The sequence below is a fragment of the Pezoporus wallicus genome, unplaced genomic scaffold (assembly GCF_028554395.1).
Source record: "Pezoporus wallicus isolate ANWC-B61680 ecotype Strahan unplaced genomic scaffold, APGP_CSIRO_Pwel_v1 contig_4309, whole genome shotgun sequence".
Taxonomy (NCBI): domain Eukaryota; kingdom Metazoa; phylum Chordata; class Aves; order Psittaciformes; family Psittacidae; genus Pezoporus; species Pezoporus wallicus.
Genome location: NW_026638191.1, coordinates 3,103,474 through 3,124,289, shown reverse-complemented (window position 1 = coordinate 3,124,289; position 20,816 = coordinate 3,103,474). Strand labels below are relative to the sequence as shown.

At 47.0% G+C, this 20,816-nt stretch overlaps 1 protein-coding gene across 5 annotated transcripts in view; it reads right to left on the bottom strand.

Moving 5' to 3' along the window:
* NRG2 (neuregulin 2) overlaps window positions 1–20,816 on the bottom strand; it is a 152,183-nt gene that overhangs the window by 55,733 nt on the left and 75,634 nt on the right. For all 5 annotated transcript variants that reach the window (XM_057409887.1, XM_057409886.1, XM_057409888.1 and 2 more), the window contains exon 2: window positions 2,433–2,604. In XM_057409887.1, coding sequence (XP_057265870.1) covers window positions 2,433–2,604 — 172 coding nt within the window. The remainder of the gene's footprint in view (window positions 1–2,432; window positions 2,605–20,816) is intronic.

Below are 20,816 nucleotides of genomic sequence, written 5' to 3'. Positions count from 1 at the left end.
TAATCTCTGTAGCCAGGCTCCAGCCCCACATAGGCAAGCTCTCCACTTAAGGACATGTTTTAATGACAGCAGGGAGCAAAGGCAGTGATGGGAAGCTCTTCCAGTACCTGAAGGGGGTCTACAAGAGACATGGAGAGGGATGTTTTTACAAGAGCATGTAGTGCAGGACAAGGGTGAATGGCTTTAAACTGACAGAGGGGAGATTGAGATTAGGCATTGGGAAGAAATTGCTTACTATAAGGGTGCTGAGGCACTGGCACAGGGTCCCCAGAGAAGCTATGGCTGCCCCATCAGTGGCAGTGTTCAAGGCCACGTTGGATGGGGCTTGGAGCGTAGTGGAAGGTGTCCCTTGCCATGGCAGGGGGTTGGAACTGGATGAGCTTTAAGGTCTTTTCCAACCCAAACCAGTCTGGGATTCTGTGATTCTGGGTTGAGAACAGTGAGGGCTTTGGGCTTACACCTTTGCTGCTGAGGAAGCCTCAGGCACTGTAGGAGGCAGGTGCTCAGCTTTCTTTAAAATGTTTATCCTTGGGCTTGTTTTGCCAGCAAGAAGCACTTCTAGCATGCACAGCGTGTCTCTGGCCTGTCACTGGCAGGCTGTCAGCCAACGCATTGCCATGGAAACTGGTAAATGCAAAATTATGACTTGACAGCAGTGTCCTGAGGAAAGAGGATCAACCTTCTTCCATATGTTTATGTCCCTGACACAGGGAGTGCATGAACTCCTGCACCACTGTGGGTGGGATGCCACCCTGTCACAGCTCTGTGCTGGACACGGGGTGCCAGGAGGCAAGAGGGACTATGGTGTCTGGGAGCACAGCAGGGAAATGCTGCAAGAGGCGCTTGTTGTTATCACCAGAGAGACTTGATGGGTGTTTAGTCTGGTGCTGATTGCTCTCTAGCTCTGAGGGAAACAGCACCCCAACATCCCTGTGAGACACAGCACCACTGAGCTCAGGGTCCCACAGGCTGCCTGCCTGCAGGATGCAGTGTCCACATGGGTGGACCAGCAGGATTCCCACGCAGGGCTGCAGTGGGTGGTGCAGACATCCCTCCTGGGCATCCCAGCTCCAGTACCCACCAGTAAACAACTGAGGCCACGGGGCTAACAAGGCCCACAGAAATACTGAGGACAACAGAGCAAAGAGACGGGCACAGTTCTGCCCTTCCTCTGCTGCCTGGAATCCCAGACAGCCCTTCCTGAGCAGACAGCATCAATAACAAGCCAGTTATTCTGGATTCCCTGGTGTTTCTAGCCTAAACCTTATACTGACCACCTCTCTGCCTTTTCCCAGAACAGCCACAAACCCTACAGTTACTTTAATGGAGGTCAACCATTCTACATGTGACTTTGAAATCAGAGCCAACAGGACCAATGTTAAATTGGAGCAATTGATAATGACTCATTCCAGGACTAACTGATCTAAGCGATTATTTAACGGCTTCTAATTTTAAAGTTAATACTCTTTGAAGTCCGTAATGAGAAGAGACGAGCTATTTTTCACACACTCAGACATAACATATGTTAACAAAGAATTAACAAGTTTTCCAAGGGCTCGGGTAGTTGCAAGCTGACTGTTGCTGGCTAGGTCAGGATGTATGAATGTAAGCATAGTCACAATGATGGAATAATTTTAAGCATATCAGATGTAAGTAGTTGGCCTTGAAAAATATCAACATGGCTTCACTTAATTCCAAGTGAGAACCCCTTAGCTAGTCACCTATTTCTCCTGGTGTTTTTGCACTGCCCCAGTGAGGTGGTCCCTAGGATGATGCTCACTGAGAGCAGCTACCTGAGGGCTTCACTTCAGGGGGGAGTTGGGGCAGCCACGATGGAGCTTGCCCTGGGTGCAGCAACACAAGGTCTTGCGTGAGATACGGTGACTACAAATCCTAATCAGTATCATGATGTGCTCTTGCATCCTTGCAGTTGTCTTAGACAGCTTTGAGTCCACCTAAGTTTGGGATAACAGTGATTCCTTGCCCACTCATGGATGCCTGCTGTGGGCTGGTGGGGTGACTGCTGGGTTTGCACAGCTTCTGCATTCAAACCCATAGTAACAAAGCAGAATTCACCCCAGGTAACCTGAGCTGCTTGCAACCAGTCTACAGCTAGCAGGTGAAGAGTTATCTCCCACCTCGGATATCCAATGACACAGTTACCCAAGGAGAAGCCCGTCTACAAACCCAAGAGCTATCCTGTGTGTGCCTTGCTCCTCTCTCTCTGCTACTTTCTTAGGAAACTGAGAATCTTGCTCACTCTCCCAGGCATGGTAAGTGGGTTGGGCATGGTCCTGTGACTCCAAGGAAGTGCCACAGTATCCCTCAGCTGCGACACAGAGAGCACAGCATCACTTCTACCCAGATGTTCCCACAGACCCAGACACTCAGAGTTAGTGAGCAGAGGCCAAGCAGCCCCATGCCATACTTACTTCCCATTCCCATACTTGATCCGGATGTCTTTGCTCTTCTTCAGCTCTTTGCCATCTTTAAACCACTTGTAGGATGGCTGAGGGTTTCCAGCAGTCGCCTCGCATTTCAGTGAAATCTTCTCACCAACGTGAACGTTTGGGCTTTTCAGTTTCTTCAGCTTGGGAGGGACAGCTACAAAACCAGAAACCAGACAATGTGAAACCTGCCTCTTTTAGAGGCTGCACAGAGCTATGTGAGCACACCGAGCCCCCTCCTTGACAAAAGCACTGCTGCCCACTCACCTGGGATGGCTGGGGAGGGGCTGCACACCAGCTTGGCTCCCCAGGCTTTACCAGCACATAGGCATGGAGTCAGAAATGTCCATGTGGAGAACAGGGGCAGCTCCCCAGGTCTGGCTTGCTCCAGACTCCACTGCTCCATAGCTGTCCTTACACAGATAGAACCCATGTGTTTTCCTGCTAGTACAAGGGTTTGTGCTGCTCTCCAGGCTCTCCCACCAGCCCAGAGCCAGGATGCAGGAGGCTCAAGCTCTTTGGAGACTATTTTCCCTGCATCCTGCCATTGCTGCTGATGATTACCAACACCTACATGATCTCTGCCACTGCCTGCAGGTGTGTTGCCAATCCCGCACCACACCAGCCACAGCAGGAGGGTTTCACTGCAGATGGATCAGAGGCAGGTCATGGGGTGCAGTCCCCAGTCCCCCAGTAGTGTGTGATATGGATGCTGTATGCCAGCTGCTAAAGAGGATGGTCATTCAGCTTGACAGCATCAGAGCAATAGCCATTGAGAGGGGCTGCAGTGGAAACCTGCACAAATGAAGGATGAGAAAGGTGGGAACTGGATGAGCTTTAAGGTCCCTTCCAACCCAAAACCGGTCTGTGATTCTGTGATTCTATTTAAAATGGTCTTAGGACCTGCAATGTCAGGCTTTCCAGTCTGAAGCCTGGTTCTGCATGTGAGCTTGCCTGGGTGTTTCAGACAGGTGGAACATCACGAAGAGAGGGAAACACTTCTTAGCAATCTCTACCAGGCTTTATATTAAACCTGACAAGAAGCATTAGCAGGCTTGCAATTTTTCATTCAACTGGCAGCTCCCCTTTTCCTTTTCAGCATTAACCTTAAAAAAAAATAGCAAATTGCTGGGTTTGGCTGAAGAATATTCATAACAATGATTTCCACTTGTCTAAGATGTGTTACAGATAAAGTATTTCCTCTCTCTAATATGCACAAGCCGTCTTTTAATTGCCTACTGCATTCTGATTGCTCTTCCACCTCGCAAGATCAAAGGAGGAGGAATTGGATGGGTTTCATTAGAACAATTGCTATTTTATAGACCTTTGCATGTCTCCACTCATTCTTCATGCCAAGCTAAGTCATCATAGGTTGTATTTAAAAGTTTTTCACAGCAAGTGATCTTATACAAAATAAGAAGCACAGCAGTCATCATGTGTATGCTACAGCGTCAGGAGGCTCTGAGGACTCATATTGGTTTGGTTTATGCGCAAGGGCATGCGAATCTAAACTGTCCTCAATTCAGTAGATATGGACAGACATGTACAGTTTGGGGTAACATGGGTAGGTCGGGCAAAGCTCCCAGTGACTGAAAGGCAAACCCAGACCAAGTGTCTGGCAGCACATGGGTGGGTTACACAGCAGCTCTGGCTCCAAGCACACCAGGTCTTCCACTGACACAGCTACATTGGCACCAAGGCAAAGAAGCAAACAAGACCCAGGAGTGCAAAGGAAAGAAGTTTAATACACCAAGGAAAAAAGGATAAACCCCATCAAATATTCTTCCTGACTTACTTTTGCACACTGAAGCCTGCTGTAGGCTCCCTAGAAATCTATGCCACAGTCAAGATGGGGAGGGCTTCAGATGTGCTAACGTGGTAGAAACAGCATAAAAAGCAGCTTGGACAAATGCAGACGACTGCTTCAGGCTCACACTGTTGTCTTGCGCTGCTGCCCAGGTCTCTGTGCTTTGGCACTTCTGAACAAAATTATCTCAGTTTTCCCCAAATTTCATTAGTTCTGTGAAGATCCAAGCGTCCTGGGTTTTGTGAAGCCAATATCCCTGATCCTTGCCTGGAAATGGGTCACCCAGAAGAGCAGCAGGGCAATGAATGGAGAAGAGGGCTTGCCTCTTCTCAGAAGACTGTGCCCAGAGAGCCAGGAAGGTAAACAGAACCTTGCTTTTATAGGGGTCATTTTGGGGAATAGAGAAATAGACTCTGTCAAATATTTATTCTGTCTGAATGTGTGTGTCCGTTGGTTCCTATTGTGCACTGAGGTCACCCTGTACCATGCCAACAGCATACGTGTGCTTTAAATACTAGGAAGGTCCTAACCTTGGCACTGGTGCATCTGCTTTGTATTATTTCCAGGTTTGCAGTCTGCAGAATTATGAAGCAGGCAGCACGGCCTAGGAGAAAGATGTGTCAGTCTTGCCCCTCTGCCCAGAAAATGCTGGTAAGAGCACAGCAAAGCCCAGAAACATGGAGAGTATTGAAGGCAGAGGGCCAAGGACAAGCAAGAAACCTTCCAAGACCTCTATTCCCATTTCTCCCTACCAACATGAGTCACATCTCACTCATACCTAGTTACTCTCATGCCTAGTGCTTCTGTGATAAATTACATGACACTCCTCAATAGGCAGGTCCAAAGAGACACATACCAGAGGTGGAGTGGACACTCACCTAGAGCAGGCGCTCTGCCTGCGTTGCACCCCTCCAGCTGAGCCTGCCCAGAAAAATGAAGGAGAAATGCTTCCCTGTATGTCTTTGTCTGTCTCACAACAGCAGGGAAAGGGACTGCACGCTCAGCTCACAAGCCACACTTCATGGACTGTAATTCCCTGCTTGAATCCAGCCAGTGAAAGGGGAATCCAATCCAGAAATATTTTGGACTCTGCAAAAAGCATTGAGCACAAAGAAAGAGCTGTGCTGCCTGACACCAGCACATCTGTGTGCCTTACTGTTGCCCTACAAGAGTGGCTTGTGCTTGGATGGCAGCATGGGAAGAGCAGGCAGAGCCCCAAGCCTGGGATGCAGCATCCAGAGCCATGCACAGGCTGCTCCAGCTGAAAGGAACCCCCAGCCTTGGTCTCCTGCAACAGCTGCTCTGGGCTGGAAAGTCTCTCTTCCTAATTCCTGCATCTCTTAGACACAGAACTCTCATTCAGAGCCATTAGCTGCTGATGAGCCTGCTTAATGCCAGCCCAAGACCTTCCACTGGTTTGTATTTGTAGTGTTTAAACTGCAGGCCTTTTTCCCAGCCTGAATTTCTCTGGCTTTGGCTTCCAGCCAAGAGAACTCTGCTTTTCTCTGATAGATTTGAATCCCATCTAGCAGCCAGAAACCTCTTCCCTTTTTAGGTACTTGTAAACTATGAATGAATCACCTTTCAACCTCCTCCAGCAGTAAACTACAGTAGTTTGAGAGACCAAAGCAATGCATGGAGTGCTAATGGAGTATGTCAAAGAAAGTTTTACATTTTGGTTCATTTTCAGCTTCAACATTGTCCCATTTCCTATCTCTGCCCTGTCTAAATCACAGACTTGTAGCTCAGAAAGTCGTGAGCTTAGCTCAGACATGAGGATTTTAAAAGTGTCCCCTTTCTTTAATGCTCTGAACATTTTTGGTCATTTTAATCTCCTGCCCTTTCAGTATTTTTTCAAACAAATTGGGGAAACAAAGTTGCTAGCTTCATACATACCAAGATAACATACAATCTGTGGCAAAGGGACTCAGCTGTATACCAGCTGGAGTTCAGGTCCCATTTCCCCATGTTTCCACCAGTTCTCAGCTTCCCAGCCTCATCCACACGAGTTACTGCTGCTTGGATGGGGCCAGCACATCTTAGGTCAAGCCAAAACACCTAACCAAGGACACACAAGTCACCTGTCAACCACTCCTCTACCTGAATTTGAGTCTCCTCTCCATGGGGTTGAAGAACCACCAGCCTCACAAAGCCTGAGGTGATGGAGAAAAGAGACTGCGGCTCTCCAGGCAGTTCTAGCAGACAACCATGCCAAGGGTAAGCTGTGCTGCAGAAAGGAAAAAGCAGCACGGCCTGATAGAGCCAAGATCAACAAGAAATACAGATTTTCTACAGGTTTTTGCTCACTCCAAGGTCAGATGAAAAGCAGGAAACCACTAGATCCCAGCCTACACCAGTTCTGCTAGCCGTAAGAATTTACCCTAAAGCCAGGATCAACAAACGCTCACAATTCCCTAACCTGTTTTAAGAGTCATGTTTCACTAAGAGGCCTTTGCAGGAGAGGTTTGCCCTCTGACAGCAGTCCTGGCATCTACTGCCAAGTTACCACCATCTCATGGAGAGAAGAGGCTTACAAAAGCCTACAAAATTGAGCTCTAAATTACTCCATACAAGTTGCCTGAACATCCACCGTAAGAGGACTTACATGTACACACTGCTTTAACTAATTCACTTCTGATTACATTTGATATTACATTGAAGTACCTTGATGATAACAACACCTCTTTTACTTCTGGTACCTGAAGTATGCCTGAAAGCATCTTAAAGCCTCAACTCAAAACATCATTAATCATGAACCGGCAAAGTGCCCAAACAGAGTCCAACAACGGAGCAGTAACAAAACCACATCCCACCCACACAGCATCATACATAAACAGCCCCTTGGCAGCATGAAAGAGAAGCAAGTCATCTTGGAAAAGGTGCTCAGTGAACTCCTTCATAGCCACAAACACTGCAGTGTCTTGCTCACTGTGGGAGATCCTCCAGAGTGGACAATCTACAGACACATCTGGGACCTCTGGGCAATGGATGTCATGAGTAGGCATGACTTATCTTCCTCGCCTGCTCCAGAGGATGCTATGCCAACCACTGGAGGCTGCTCCACACTGCCTGGCACACAGCAGGTGACTAATTAGGTAGGTGGATCTGGAGAACTGGCAGAAAAGGATCCTTCTGTGTCCTTCTGAGCCACTGAGGGAGAAGGTAACTTAGCTTGAACTCCCATGGCCATGGAAAAGAGGGGCTGAAAAATGCTTTCTGCAGCTGGGACTCTGAATGGAGTTCAGCTCTTTGGTGGCAGGGTCACAAGAGCTCCTCTGAGACCTCCAATGCTCCTGAAGGTAACAGGGCTGTATTTGACTAAAGCCATATCTGCAGTATGACAGACCCCAGCTTTATTCAATGGATAGACACAACTTCCACAAACCATGCACAGTCCAGAGCCTATCAAAGAGAACCTTGACGTCACACTGACATATCACCCTATATCAACCTCTGCCACAACTCACTAGTGATTAACTACAGGCTTCAAATTAAGAATATAAAATATAACAGATTATCTGTAATATGCTTTAGGCAACTTGCATTTCCAGTTAATGCAAAAAAGGATGGTCAGACTTTATCACAGTGCTGACTGCGCACACTGCAGCATCTCAATCAGATCTCTGCATCCTAGGCAAGAAAGGCACAATGTCAAACTTAAATTTCCAAGGGGTAGCATTCTGTTACGGCCACTGCTAGGCCTTTTAATTAACACACATCCATGTTTCTCTTACTCCATCTGTGATGGTAGGGACACCACTGTGGGAGCAAGCACTAGATGACGTGGCTCGCTTTGGGGCATGCACGCCTTGCCTCCACCGTCCATGGGTCTATCTGTGCAGTAACTGCAAGGGCATAGGCTTAATAACCCAAAGCTCTCCAAGGACACAGGAGATGTGCTCTGTGCCTAGCATGCACCATGCTGCTGTGCCCTTCCTGCAGAGGTACACCAGCAGGAGTCAGAGGCATAACCTTGTGTTCCTGGAGGTGCCTTACCCTGACAGCTGGAGACAAGAGGTATGACAACAAAGGAACCACTCTCCCATGTCCTAGAGGGCCTGCTGACACCCACCCAGCTGACTCACAGAGATGTGGAGAGGACCCAAATGAGTGGAAGTCTGAAGATTCTGAAAAGACTGAAATCAGCAGACTTGGGGTTGTAATGAAGCTTGGAAACCTTTCTGGAGCCAGAATGACCACATTATTCTTCCCTTCATGTCCCATAGCATCTCTACCATACAAGCTCTTTTCCCTTAGCTAGGATCCTGTAGCCTTCTAAGTCAGGGAGGAGTAATGACTACAATACCAATCCACAGCATTATGTATATTTAAAACTGTGACTTCCAGCAATCACTATTTCCATGATAATTCCCATTAGCCAAAGGAAACTGACTGAAAAGTCACAAACAGGTTTGCTGATTTAGGATCCTTCTGGCAGCTCAAAGCACAGGAATAAGTTCCACAAAGCCAGTGAGCTCACTCTCCTCTTATAAATACTGGCTCCTCTTACATAAAAGCGCAATTGATAAATTCCTCCTCCTCTGTCTTTCTCTTTCCCACACTTAATATTTAGTTATTCTTTCAAGGGAAAGTTTTTAAATTGGTGTATGATTTGGTCCAGAGCCCTAGGCTGAAATCTCAGCTCCAATGAAATCAATGAGCATCTGGCCACTGGGCAAGGATGTCTTCCCAATACCCAGGGCTTTTCAGCCGAATTGCTAAGACAGCTAGGGCACTCTTCTATCACAGATTGGGAAGAGATGCTAGAGGTGCCCGTCCATGTGGCCACTCCAACAGTTACCTGAATAGCACAACAGCTACAAGTAATTCACATACAAATATCTAATATTAAAATCCAGGACTGAAGTGCTTGGATTTGCCAAACCTAGTACTCTATGAACGCTAGCTGGTTTGCAAACAATGTAATTGGAGTAGAATTGCTATTGTGTTTGTTTGTTTTGAATATTTTTGGCCAGGAAGTTGTCCTGGAGGTATAGTTGAGCATAAGTGGTCTGGTGGAAAAATGTCATTCATTCTGTTCCTATTAAAACCAAAAACAATAGCCACACAAAGACAGCAGTGACAATTTCTGCTCTTCATGCCTCTAACAATGTGTTTTCAACCCTAAAGGCAACATCTTGTTTATACCCAATTGATTCTGGGATCATATTTTCTATAATCAAATATATCTTTGTTCAAAGATATATTTTATGAACTGCTCAATTTCCACATGACCTTGAAAACAGCAATTCATAAAATATAGCTTTATCTCTATCTTCACAATCAGTTAGAAAAATGGCCCACCCATATTCTGTGGATGGCCAGTCAAGACCCAGCCAACAAACAGATTACGCAGAGCATCCAAAACTTCAAAATACATCTATTCTTTGTTTTAGCCACTGAACACTAAGGACAAATTGCTTGTCCTAGTATTCTGGTAAAGACCAGGGTGGCATTCATTATCTTTCAATCACCAAAGGAAAGTGTAACCCTCACCCCAGGAAATAAAACAATCTAAGATAACAAAACCCCTTGTTTCATTACAACTTTCTCATGAGATCTGTACATGAAACCACATACAGACCCCTTAAGGCCGCAGCAAAGATAAAAGCAATTTTCAGGTTACAGAGAAGGATTTGCTGGTGTACAATGGCCATCAGTGGAACATTATCAGTTCCAGAAAGGGATGAAAAAACTATTTGGTGTTCTACAGCTCTATCAACCACAAGAGTGTTTCCAAAAACATGGGTAAAAAAACCCCGCTCAGTTAAACGGGAGCTGAAATTTATTTAACAGAGACTGCGTGCACCACCTGGGCTCTCCCAGAGACAAGAGGACAGAAGACACACTTGCAAAACCAAGGGCTACAAACATAAATGCAACCTACGCCTGTGTGAGGCACATGAACAAGTCAACCTTCCTCTCTCTGTCTAGCTCATCTGTCTCGTGCCCATCTAAGTTAGGTGCGAAAGCAAAGGACTAGGGATTCACTCTTAGCACAACTCTTCTGGACATCCCTGTCCTCCTTTCTCAATATATTGTATTTAAACAGAATGAGGAGCCCAGCGGTGAGGTCTAAGGTCAGGAAGACCATAAACACCATCTGCAGCACCTCACAGCTCCATTCAAACCCAGCCTGTATCAGCAGAATGCCAGTGCAGGATCTGCCTCCTTTCCCTGTCCCAGCAGGGTAAAGTCACTTTTAACAAGTGTTTTTGAACATGCCTAAACATCAGCAGGTACGGAACAGCAAACACTGGGATCAGTTAGGAAGATGTTAACTTGGGGCAGGTAGAGGTCAAGTGAGCGCCAGATGCAACAGTCCAGCTTGCAACCATTTTGACCTCCCATGGAGTCCTGGGCCAGACACATCCCAGTGTTTCATACACAACCAGGTGGAAACACTGCACAAAGCAGGCATCCATCCAAAGAAGAAAACACTTCAAGAGCTGGACAATTAAATTCGATTAGTAGTCTCTAACACTGAGGTGGGAGGATTTTTAACCTATAAAATCATGTTCTCCAGCATTCCGTGACAAAAGCCAACCACTTGCAGCCTTAATTACAAGATTTTTTTTTCCATGTCTCTGCTTAACTTTGAAAGTTCACCATTGTCTCTGGTAGGGTTTTGACAAATCCACCAGAGGGTATTTCCAAAACAGAAAGCAGTGTTTTTATCAGGATCTCCCCACAAGAGACCCTGGGGCTTGCATTAAAGGCTTGTTTGTTCTCTGTAATGTTATATTAGAAAGATTAAAAGTTTTGGGTTTTTCTTTCTGTTAACTCAAGAACTGCTTTAAAGCACTGGTACCAAAAGAACCTCAGACAGTGACCGCGGGTCTGGTTTTCATCCTAACACAGGAAAAAGGAAAGAAAATAAAGCTAATCCCTGAGACAGCATTTCCAAGACAGCCAGATACATACGTGCCCAAGCCCCACTAGCTGAGGATGGAATTACCACCCTATAATATAATGAGCTCCCAATGCACAGGATGCCCTGGGTCTCTGCTGCTGCTGGAGTGATGACCCACATCAGGCCAAGTTCTGCTCTTTTCCCACACACTGACCTCTCCATTTAAACCAGCAGAAGCCTTTGCACATGGCAGAACACTGTCTGCAGAGAGGGGTCCAACAGCACTGGCCGAGCCCACGGAGCGCCTGAGCCCTGCAAGGAAGGGGCCACCCTCCTCCATGGGCTGCAGGGAAGCAGCTAGCTGTAAATTCCATTTGGGACTCTGGGCACTGCCCAGTGGAGACACTAACACAGCGTGTCTCCTGCCTTGTCCAGAGTGCGGCTTCCCAGCATTGTTCTGAATAGCTCCGGACCCCCACTGAAGCGCAGCGATGGGTGGCTCACACTGAAATGTCCCCCAACCAGGCTGCTTTATGGCTGCCAGGAGTCTCAAGGATGTCAGCTCTTCCTGATTAATTTTTTTATCCTTATTTTCCCCCATTTTATACTTGGGTACTGCTTATTGCAATATTCTCCAGAACTATTCTCTGGAAAGCCATCCTGGCTAATTTTTGGCTTGTAAATTGCTCATGAGCAGTTTGTGGCTTGTGCTTAAAAGAAAAAAAATCAAGTAACTCCGGCTCATTTTGGTTGGATAAAGAGATTTTGTGGCCTCCATCAATTCTTGTCCCTGACAGCAGTGACAGAGCTCTTATTATCACAAACATACAGTTGCAATTTTACGATTTGCTTCCTGTGACTCTTTGTTTAAATTTAATCATCAGTTTCTGCTTCCACAAACATTTTTGGCACAAAGTTCACCTTATGGAACTTTCATGGGCAACAAGTAAGAATGAGGTAAAGCAAATTTGAGGTTTTAATGTGAGCAAACTTGCTGGCTGTCCAGCTACTCCACCAAAGGACTTGAGGAAGAGCAACAAAGGAAGGTGTGACACAAGTAATATTGTAGGTGACACTGAAGAATGAAAGTAACCAGAAACAAAGACCAATGATGCGGCAGCAAAATGTGGGTGAAGAAAAGACAATGAGCATCATAGTGGTGGCCTAAGCAGAAAGATTATTCTGAGTTCAACATTAATGGGGGTTTATTAGACCTGCTTTATGTCTAGCTATAGATCACAAGGTAGGAACTTCAGCCAAACTGGCCAACAGATCCTGCACAACACAAACAACTTAAGGTGAAAACCAGAGTTCTGAACAAAGGATGGTTATTGAGCAAAAAGCTATTAATAGTGCTGGGTTTTATCCCAGAAATGTTGCGCAAAGTGGGACAATTCACAACCCTTCTCTGCGCTTCCATTTCCTCTCTCAAAGATCCCACTTAATATACTTGGGGCAGGGACTGTCTCTTGTTATGACTCTGTGCTGTGAATAGCACAAGGGGAACAATGCTGCAGCCAGGACCTCTGGATGCCACCACAAATGCCAATTTTAAGCTGCAGTGACAACAAGCGGAAGGAGTTTGGGATCCAAGGAAGACCTGAGAAAAGACAGGGCACAATGTGGGATTCATATTCTATTATAAGCATGGATGGTTCCCATCTCTATGCAAGAGTGACATGGAAAAGCAAGAAGGCAGTTAAGCTAGATAACAAAGAAGGCACCTCTCTGTCCAGACACTCCAGCTTAAGGAAAATTCCACCAACCATCTAGAAACCCAAGGAACGGATGCTCAGGGGTCTGAGACACGGTATGGAAAACCTGATGGAAAGAGTGGGAACTCCTCTGCTGGGGAACATTTCTGTAGGAAACATTCAGTCTAAGTGCCCTGTGTGTCTGATCAACACGTAGAAGGTGCAGTGGTGCTGAGGAGCTGACCTGGAAAGGCCTGGTTAGACCTTTACCATCTTCAGCATCTACAAAATCAACTTGGAAAGGCCCAAACAGAAGGTTCAGAGGGACAACACATCACAGGATTACGAGAGTAAGCTTGGAATAACCTTTCAGAAGTTGAGCAGATCACATCCCTGCCCTAAGATGGGATCAGCCCTGCAACATCCATCCAATTCACCAGGATCCAGACCCACAAACAACCTACACATCTACTCTACATCCCACAGAGTGCCCCAGGACCTGGCTGACTTCAAGGATATAGCTGATCCCATCCTCTCCAACAGGCAGCGCTAAATCCCCTCTGGGTAAATGCCTGGGTCCCTGCAAGGAAGGCCATCAGCACAAGGGCACAATAGTTAGCAGGTGATGGGGAACCTAGCCACATTATCAATTATTGAGACCTGTGAGGCTCTTTTGGTCCCCAGCTGCAAAAGAGATGTTCCACCTGTTCCCAAAGACAAAGCTCATCTCTCCTTTTGTCTTCCAGTTCTTTACACTGCCTCTTCTATCCATTTTCTTCTCTTTGCCCATACCAGCTGCCTCCAGTCACAAACAAAATCACTCATCTTTGTCCTTCTCTCAATTCACCTTGGCTGCGAGATGCATGTTTTTTCCTTCCTTTGCAAAAACCAATGATCTTGAAAACCTTGAACATCATCCTTAAACCCCAGCCTCATCTTCCTCTCATTTCTGGAGATGCTGCCTACCTCCCACATCTCACTGAAGAGCTTCAGGCAGCCTTCTCATCATGAAATCGAGAGGGCCTGAATCATCCTCTCAAACAGGCACCTGAATACTGGTTTTCTGCCAGTTTGGTATGGTGCATAAGGAGCTCCACTGTCATAAACAGCTCAGAAATACTTCAGTGCTGCTTCAAGGCTGTGTCGCTTTCTGGTCACATTCTCCCCCTGGCTGCAGGACGTAGAAGTTGAGCTTCCACTTGTACTCACACTGGGCAAGGCTCTTCACCCTCATGCCCTGTCTGTCCCTGCAGGGACAGTTCCTCTATGCAATGGTCAAGCTTGAAACACCAGGAGTAGAAAGCCTTCCTGCTCAACTAAGCTCTTCTGTTTGTAGCTACAGGATCCCCGAATGTGTACAGAGGAAAGATCCTATCCCAAATCTGCTTTTTTAATGAGCAAGGACACCTGGGTCTCACCCAAAGCCAAGGGATCCTGGAGACTGTAAACATCACAGTCAAGCGCAGCCTACCCTATTATGCTTTTCATGCCATTCCTCAGCTTGCACCCCTCCCTTTGTAATTAAGTAGTAAATAAATGTCTGGTCAAAATATCAGACAATTAACTGGGAAAGTCCTTGCGAACACGAACAAAAGCTGAGCAGACACCTCAGACAACCACAGATCAGCCCTGCCATCTGAAGGATCCTCTCAAACACCTCCCCAGGTAACTAAAGACAAACACATCCAACTTCCCAACAAGCCTCACGCACTCCTCTTCACCGCTGCAGGAGCCCCCCGGAACCACAGCAGAGGTTAACCATGCACGGCTCACCACGAAGGGCAGCAGTTGGCAAGACTTTAGCTCCCAACACTGCGCTCCCCTTCGCTCCCCTGACAATTTGACACACTGCTGTTTATCCTTATCCATTGTTCATGGTCCTCCCCACCCAGCTTTCAGCCCATGTGATACTCCCCTGTTCCTACCAACTGGAATTAATTTGGGGTGCTAGGGCTCTATCAAGAGGCTTTTCTACAATCTAAATGCTGGCAAAGCATTACCTGATTTCATACAGATAGCTTGGCCTTTTATCAGACACCCAGACTAAACAAGCAAGCCATCATATTTTTCTGGGGCAGCTGGCTTGTAATTCCTGTGTCAGTGATGCTCTGATAACCAGGTAACTCTGAGGGGGAGATCCTCGTCAGCAAGGACCATTTATCAACATAAACTTTATCCTCCCAGAATTCTCCCCTACCTCTAACTTGTTATGTAAAGCTGATGCTGCTAAAACATTTAGCTGAGCTTAGGTCAAGATAAGATGGCTTTTGAAAGACTCCCAATGGCTCATTTGCAATAAACTGCTGAGGGATAAATCATTTCAGCTCTGATGAGTCCTCAAGCAGCCAACTCAGTTAGCAGGGCAGCTCCAGCAGCGAAGAACAGGAGAAGGCTTTGATGACGCACGGGGGCTCGTGACAGGCACAGAGAGCAGCCAGAAAAGACCACCATGCTGCAGAGAGGTACCATGTTGGGTTAGACCATGCTCTTTGCTAGACAGGGACCTCCACTTCATGGCAGCAAGTATCACTTACTCCTTTTGAATAACTTCCCAGTAGGGAAGTCTTCTGCATTCTCTCAGGACAGAGCTGTTTTTCTACCCTAATGCCCAGAGGCTTGTAACTCCCGCATGCATTTTTACCCTCATTAATCCAGCTGACAGCAGGCCTATGCTTCACATCAATGTCTCTCCCTTTCTGCCAGTCCTGCTATGCTCTTGTCTTCAGTGACTGCAGTGACAACTTCCAGGGAGTACAGATGTACCAAGTGAAAACTGGCCAGCAGCAGCTAGGGATGTCTGGGCTTCCACCTTTGGCCTCAGTGGAGACATAAAGAAAGAGTGCTTCATTTATGTGACCTTCTGTGCTGTCATGGTGTCCCTTCAATCCTCTGGGCTGAAAGCTGTTTCCAGGGTCTTTTCTCTCATTCCTAAATGCCAAGGTTCTTCCCTACTCATACAAACCTTGCAAAAGCCACTGTAATGATTCATACAGAAAGCTCTAGCAGACTTGCACCAGTGTGACTGGGGCATGGGACCTCCATCGGCCTCCAGGAGCCAGGCTGGGGACCACTACCATGCCTCTGACCTTAGCTTAGCAGGTATAGTCCGCCCATGGGCCACAATGAACTCCCCATAGAACCATTCCCCCAGCATCCCAGGTCAGGCATAGTGGGGCTGAGACAGCACCGGAGGGGTTGGTTTTAGGAGAAGGCTTCAGGAAGCTTCATGCTGTGGCACATGAAGGCCACAGATGGCAGCTAGGATGGCCAGTCTGATAGCGCTTGGTGAGGACCGTATTCTCAGTCTACATAGCAAAATACCATGCCTACACAGAACTCCTGCAGCACACTGCCCCAGCAACTCAGGCAGCTCACGTGGACTAAGAGTGCCGCACGAAGGGCTGCTGAGTCAGGGTAATTCATCGAGTCCCAGGCTGCTCTGACAGGTTTGGACTCGAGCAGATAATCCAACCCCAATCCTGACGAATGGGGACCGTCAACTCAGGTTGGTCTGTGCAGCCTCCCTGTTTGGGGTGGCTTCTCCAGAGGGTAGCAAGAACCCCTCAAGTAGGCTCTGCTCTGATGTGGTCCCACTTTTCTGGGTGGACAGAGAGCCTGAGGGCACCATCCTCTTCCCTGCCACCTCCATGCCTCCTCCACAGTGCCAGCTGGAGCCAGCACCAAGAACCCAAGCTCAGATCAGAGCTGCCCCGCAAGAGCCTTTGGTTGCTCAGGTCAGGTGCAGTGGATCAACCAATTCCAGCCAGCAGCATGGTAAAAATAACAGCCTTTGTCTGCAGAATAAGACCGTTTAAGGCAGGAATCTGGTGCAGAATAGTTCTTTCCCTTTAAATTCACACCCTAGGCCAAGCATGTTTTGCAAGAGCCTCCCTGTGCAGACAAGCCCCGAGGCTTCAGTGCAGAAAACTCCTGCTGGGGGAAGCACCCAAGACATTTCGAGGCCAGGGCCCCCACTATTACAATGAGGCTGCTGCTGAGCCTGCACGTGGCAGAAGAGATGGGGCAGCCTCAGAGACATGTAGTTCTCCATGAGTGTGAGCAGACAGCAAATACGTACAAGAGGAATTTGGTGTCCACAAAGAGAAGAAGGAGAATGGATGAGTGGACAGAGAGATGCTCACACTCAGCTCAGCTCACCTGGAAATCATGAATTGGGCTGCTTCTCCTTCTCAAAAATTGTGATATTGGATTAAATGTAATGAGCTATCCACCTAAGGATGTGTTGGGAGTCCTGTTATTGTCTTTGGTATTGTGAATGTTTAAGCTTTGCCCTGCGATGACAAAGGACAAGAGAAATCGGAGAGACCCAGAAAATAAAGCCAGCACAACACCTGGGGCTTCACGGGAAATACCAGATTATCACAGTTCTGGCACTAAAACCAAAGCTGTTGGCAGTGCTTCAGATTCCTCTTGCTGCTTTTTCTCCTTTCTAGCCCCCTAAAAATGCACAAGACACCTACCTAACCCCATAAGAAAACCAGAGCTGTGACTCATGCCGTGTCTCTCAATCACCGCCTGAAAACATTACCAACACAAAATGTTACAACACATGAAATGAGCAATGGCCCTGTTAACACAAGGGTTGATCTTAAAATTCATGGCCTGCCCACATTTTCTAAATATAGGATAGACAAGGAAACCTCTCCAGAAGCACTAATAATTCAAACAACCAACCCAAGACATGCTATGTGGACAGAGGTGGATAAGAAAGCTATTATCAACATATTTCCATTGCACAACATTTCTTTGCCACTCCTGCTTTCTCTTCAGCCTCATCAGCAGCAGGTAGAATGGATAAGCGCAACCACAGAAAGGAGCAATTCCCTGGAATTCAGGTTAGGAAAAGCCATAAGGAATAACAGCAGCATTGCAGCTGCTCTCTGCAGAATCAGGAGTCCTACACCTAGAATTTTGACAGTAGAAGAGCTAGAAGTATTACTGAAAGAAATTAAAGCTTGAGAGGTCTGTGGAAGCTGAGATCACCTGCCCTGTGAAGGGTCTGCAGCACCTACATCATCATCAGCAGGACCCACGACCCTGCTTTCACAAATCAGCTGAGATAGAGGAGCACTGAAGAGGCAGAAGCATGCACTATAACCAGTACATAGAGGCTAAGTGCTAGGCCTATACAGCCCAAAGCTGCATCATGCCTTTACTGCTGCTTTCCCAATACTGGTACCCAAGCAAGCAAAAGAAAAGGTTGCTCAGAATGCCTTCACATAACAATGTTCTCTCCTGACTGCTCTGCAGACATAGCGCTGGCTGGGCAAGGACTGTTTGCCCATGGCAACCTTTTTCCTTGACAGCTCTTCTTTGGTTATCAACAGATCTCTTCAATCTCATGTTTGAAAGTGTACAACCATGAATCAGGAAAGCTGAGTCAGATCCTCAGCCTTGTTGTCAAGGAACGGGCTGCTGCAGTGCAGCATGGATACCTATAAGCCACTGTCACAGCATGGGATGGACACTGTCCACCCCTGCAGGAAACTCAAGTGCTCATTTAACCATCATACACAACCATTCCTCCAGATTTTTACCATTTTCTCCCCCATATACCAGCATCATTTGCTAAGATGTCCCTCCTGAAATCCACCCACTAACATGTCTTCGGGGGGGTCCCAAACCAAGTTACCCAGGAGTTTATCACATCTCTCCTTTGATGTAAATGTGTCCATTTGAGACAGCAGAAAGGTTTCCTTATTCCTAAACAGTCTCACTAGCCCTCTTGGACAAAAAGGTGGTACCAAGGGCTCATCATGGGGGGGCAATGGGAAGGACACCCACAAGTAGGTAATTCATGCTGCCTCCTACAATCCTGAGATGACCTTTTTAGGGGAAAAGTTTCAGATTCTGGAAAAAGGGTATTCATACCTGGAAGGACTGGGAGAGGTAACCAAGGACTGAGTGGGAAATGTTTTTCCAAGTAGGGGAGAAGCATAGATATTATTATACACATGCTGCTTTTTGTACTGAGTCATCATTTCAGGTAAGATCCAGGATAATTTCTGTTTCGGACTGAATCTCTTTTTCATAGTCATATAACTGGCATCTCTGCAATGTTCGTACCTCTTCTACAATGCAAATCTTAGCTGTGTTTGTTACCCAACAGCTAGCCAGAGAGTTTATTTTAGCATTCATTAAACGTGCCTCTCACGCAGACTCTCAGCACAAATACAGAAACCTAATCTCATTTATTGACAAATGTGAAGCAAAATACACTGCCATGCCAAAGAGGAGTTCATTGCATTCCTTGTCCTTGCCCTTCAGGCAAAAGCCTGAATGAGCTGATGAAACATGCATGATCTCTGCAAGAGAAACAAACTGCTGCTTGGGTAGCAGCAATCAGGCATGCTCCTGCCCTTTTGGAAAGTCAGCTTGCCCAGCTCCAGCAGCTCAACCTATGGATCCAAGACCTGTTAACAAGACTTTCTGGACCTGAATCACTGTAACACCTCAGTCATTTTCAGGCAACCAAGATTCATAGCACAAGATCTGCAATTTGCTCTGCTCATGGCAGAAGTCACGCAGCCTAGCACTGGGACACTGTGTGATGGAGAACTGACAATGCTGCACAAGCTGCTGTGCCCATCAAGTGATTGCACCGTGGAGTAGGCATAGCAGCAGTACAGGCTGGTTCTGGAGACCTGCTGTCTGAGAAAGCCTTGCTTTGCATCGTCTACCCAAACGGGAGCGAGGTACCAGCAGCAGTAACCACTGGAGCGTCTCCCACTCTTAACCCCATCAGCATTCCTCTTGCTTACAAACCCTGCAATGCAAGTCGGGCAGGTGATTTCCCTTTTTGTCTTTGTAGTGCAGCTGAGGCTTTTCCCCTGCAGAGAGCAGCAAGTTAGCATGGGCACGGCTGAAGCTGGTTTCCCTGCTGTGCAGAACAACTGTGCTACCAGCTGAAACATCCTCCCTCTGCCTGCTCCAAACTAAGCATTTCTCTGTCAGTTCTGTCCCACTCGCCAGAGCTTGGAAAATGGCACAGGAGACAGGCATCTGAACACCCATGCAGTACAGGCAAAGGACATGGCCAGGCTCAAGGCAGTGCCTTTACCTCAGCTCCCTGGCCAGTCTTCTCCCAAGAGCATCAATAGCCCATTCTATGCTGGGACCTGAGCTCACTTGCTGATCTGACTTGTCACATCATGAATCTGGGAGTGCTATCAATAATCTGGCCAACACTAGCTGCTCTGTGAAGACTTCACAAGCCCACATTGCTCATGCACCACTCCTGAAGCATGACCAGTTTGCCCCCAGAGCAAAGAGGCTTCTCTCCAGGAGCACTCGGGTGCTTTGAAGCAGAGACAGCTACTGAGCATGGGTGTTTTGTCAATGATTTGACTAGAGGAAGAGATGTTCAAGAGGCATACAAGGAGCAACAGGATCAGTACAGGCATTTCCAGAGTAGTGTGCAGGCCAAAACTGTATACTCACACCGCCTGGAGGGCTGGAATGCATGAGGAAACAGGGGACTCCTGCAAAGTGCCATGGGCTTCAAAGTGTAAAAAGAAGTTCACATGAGCACAAACATATGGACCCATGCACACATACACAGCTTTGGGAGTGGGAATAAAGACCCAGTCTTCAAATCAAAAAGCTGCTGAAAGCAAGAGGGTTGGGTGCTCAGCTGGGAGAGATCACATACACACTCCCCAACAAAGCCAGAAGAGGTAGGTCAGAGAAACACCTGCTGAGAACCTGGCTGATGGATTTTAACCTGATTTTACCCTTAAATTAAGCAAATGTGCAAATTCTGACACCAAAAAAGATGTTTCTCTGAAGGGCTTCCAAACATGAGTCAATGATGTAGGAAATCTGCTTCAAATTTTGGGCTTAAAAAACAAAAAAAAAAAAACAACTCAAACCACTAAACCACCTGAGTTTTGTGCAGTTTTGAAGTAAATGAAAGTTTCACTGCTTCCCTAAAGAACACTTTTCTGCCCATCTCACACATCCGTAGCAGTCTTTCTGAGATGGCATTCACTGAG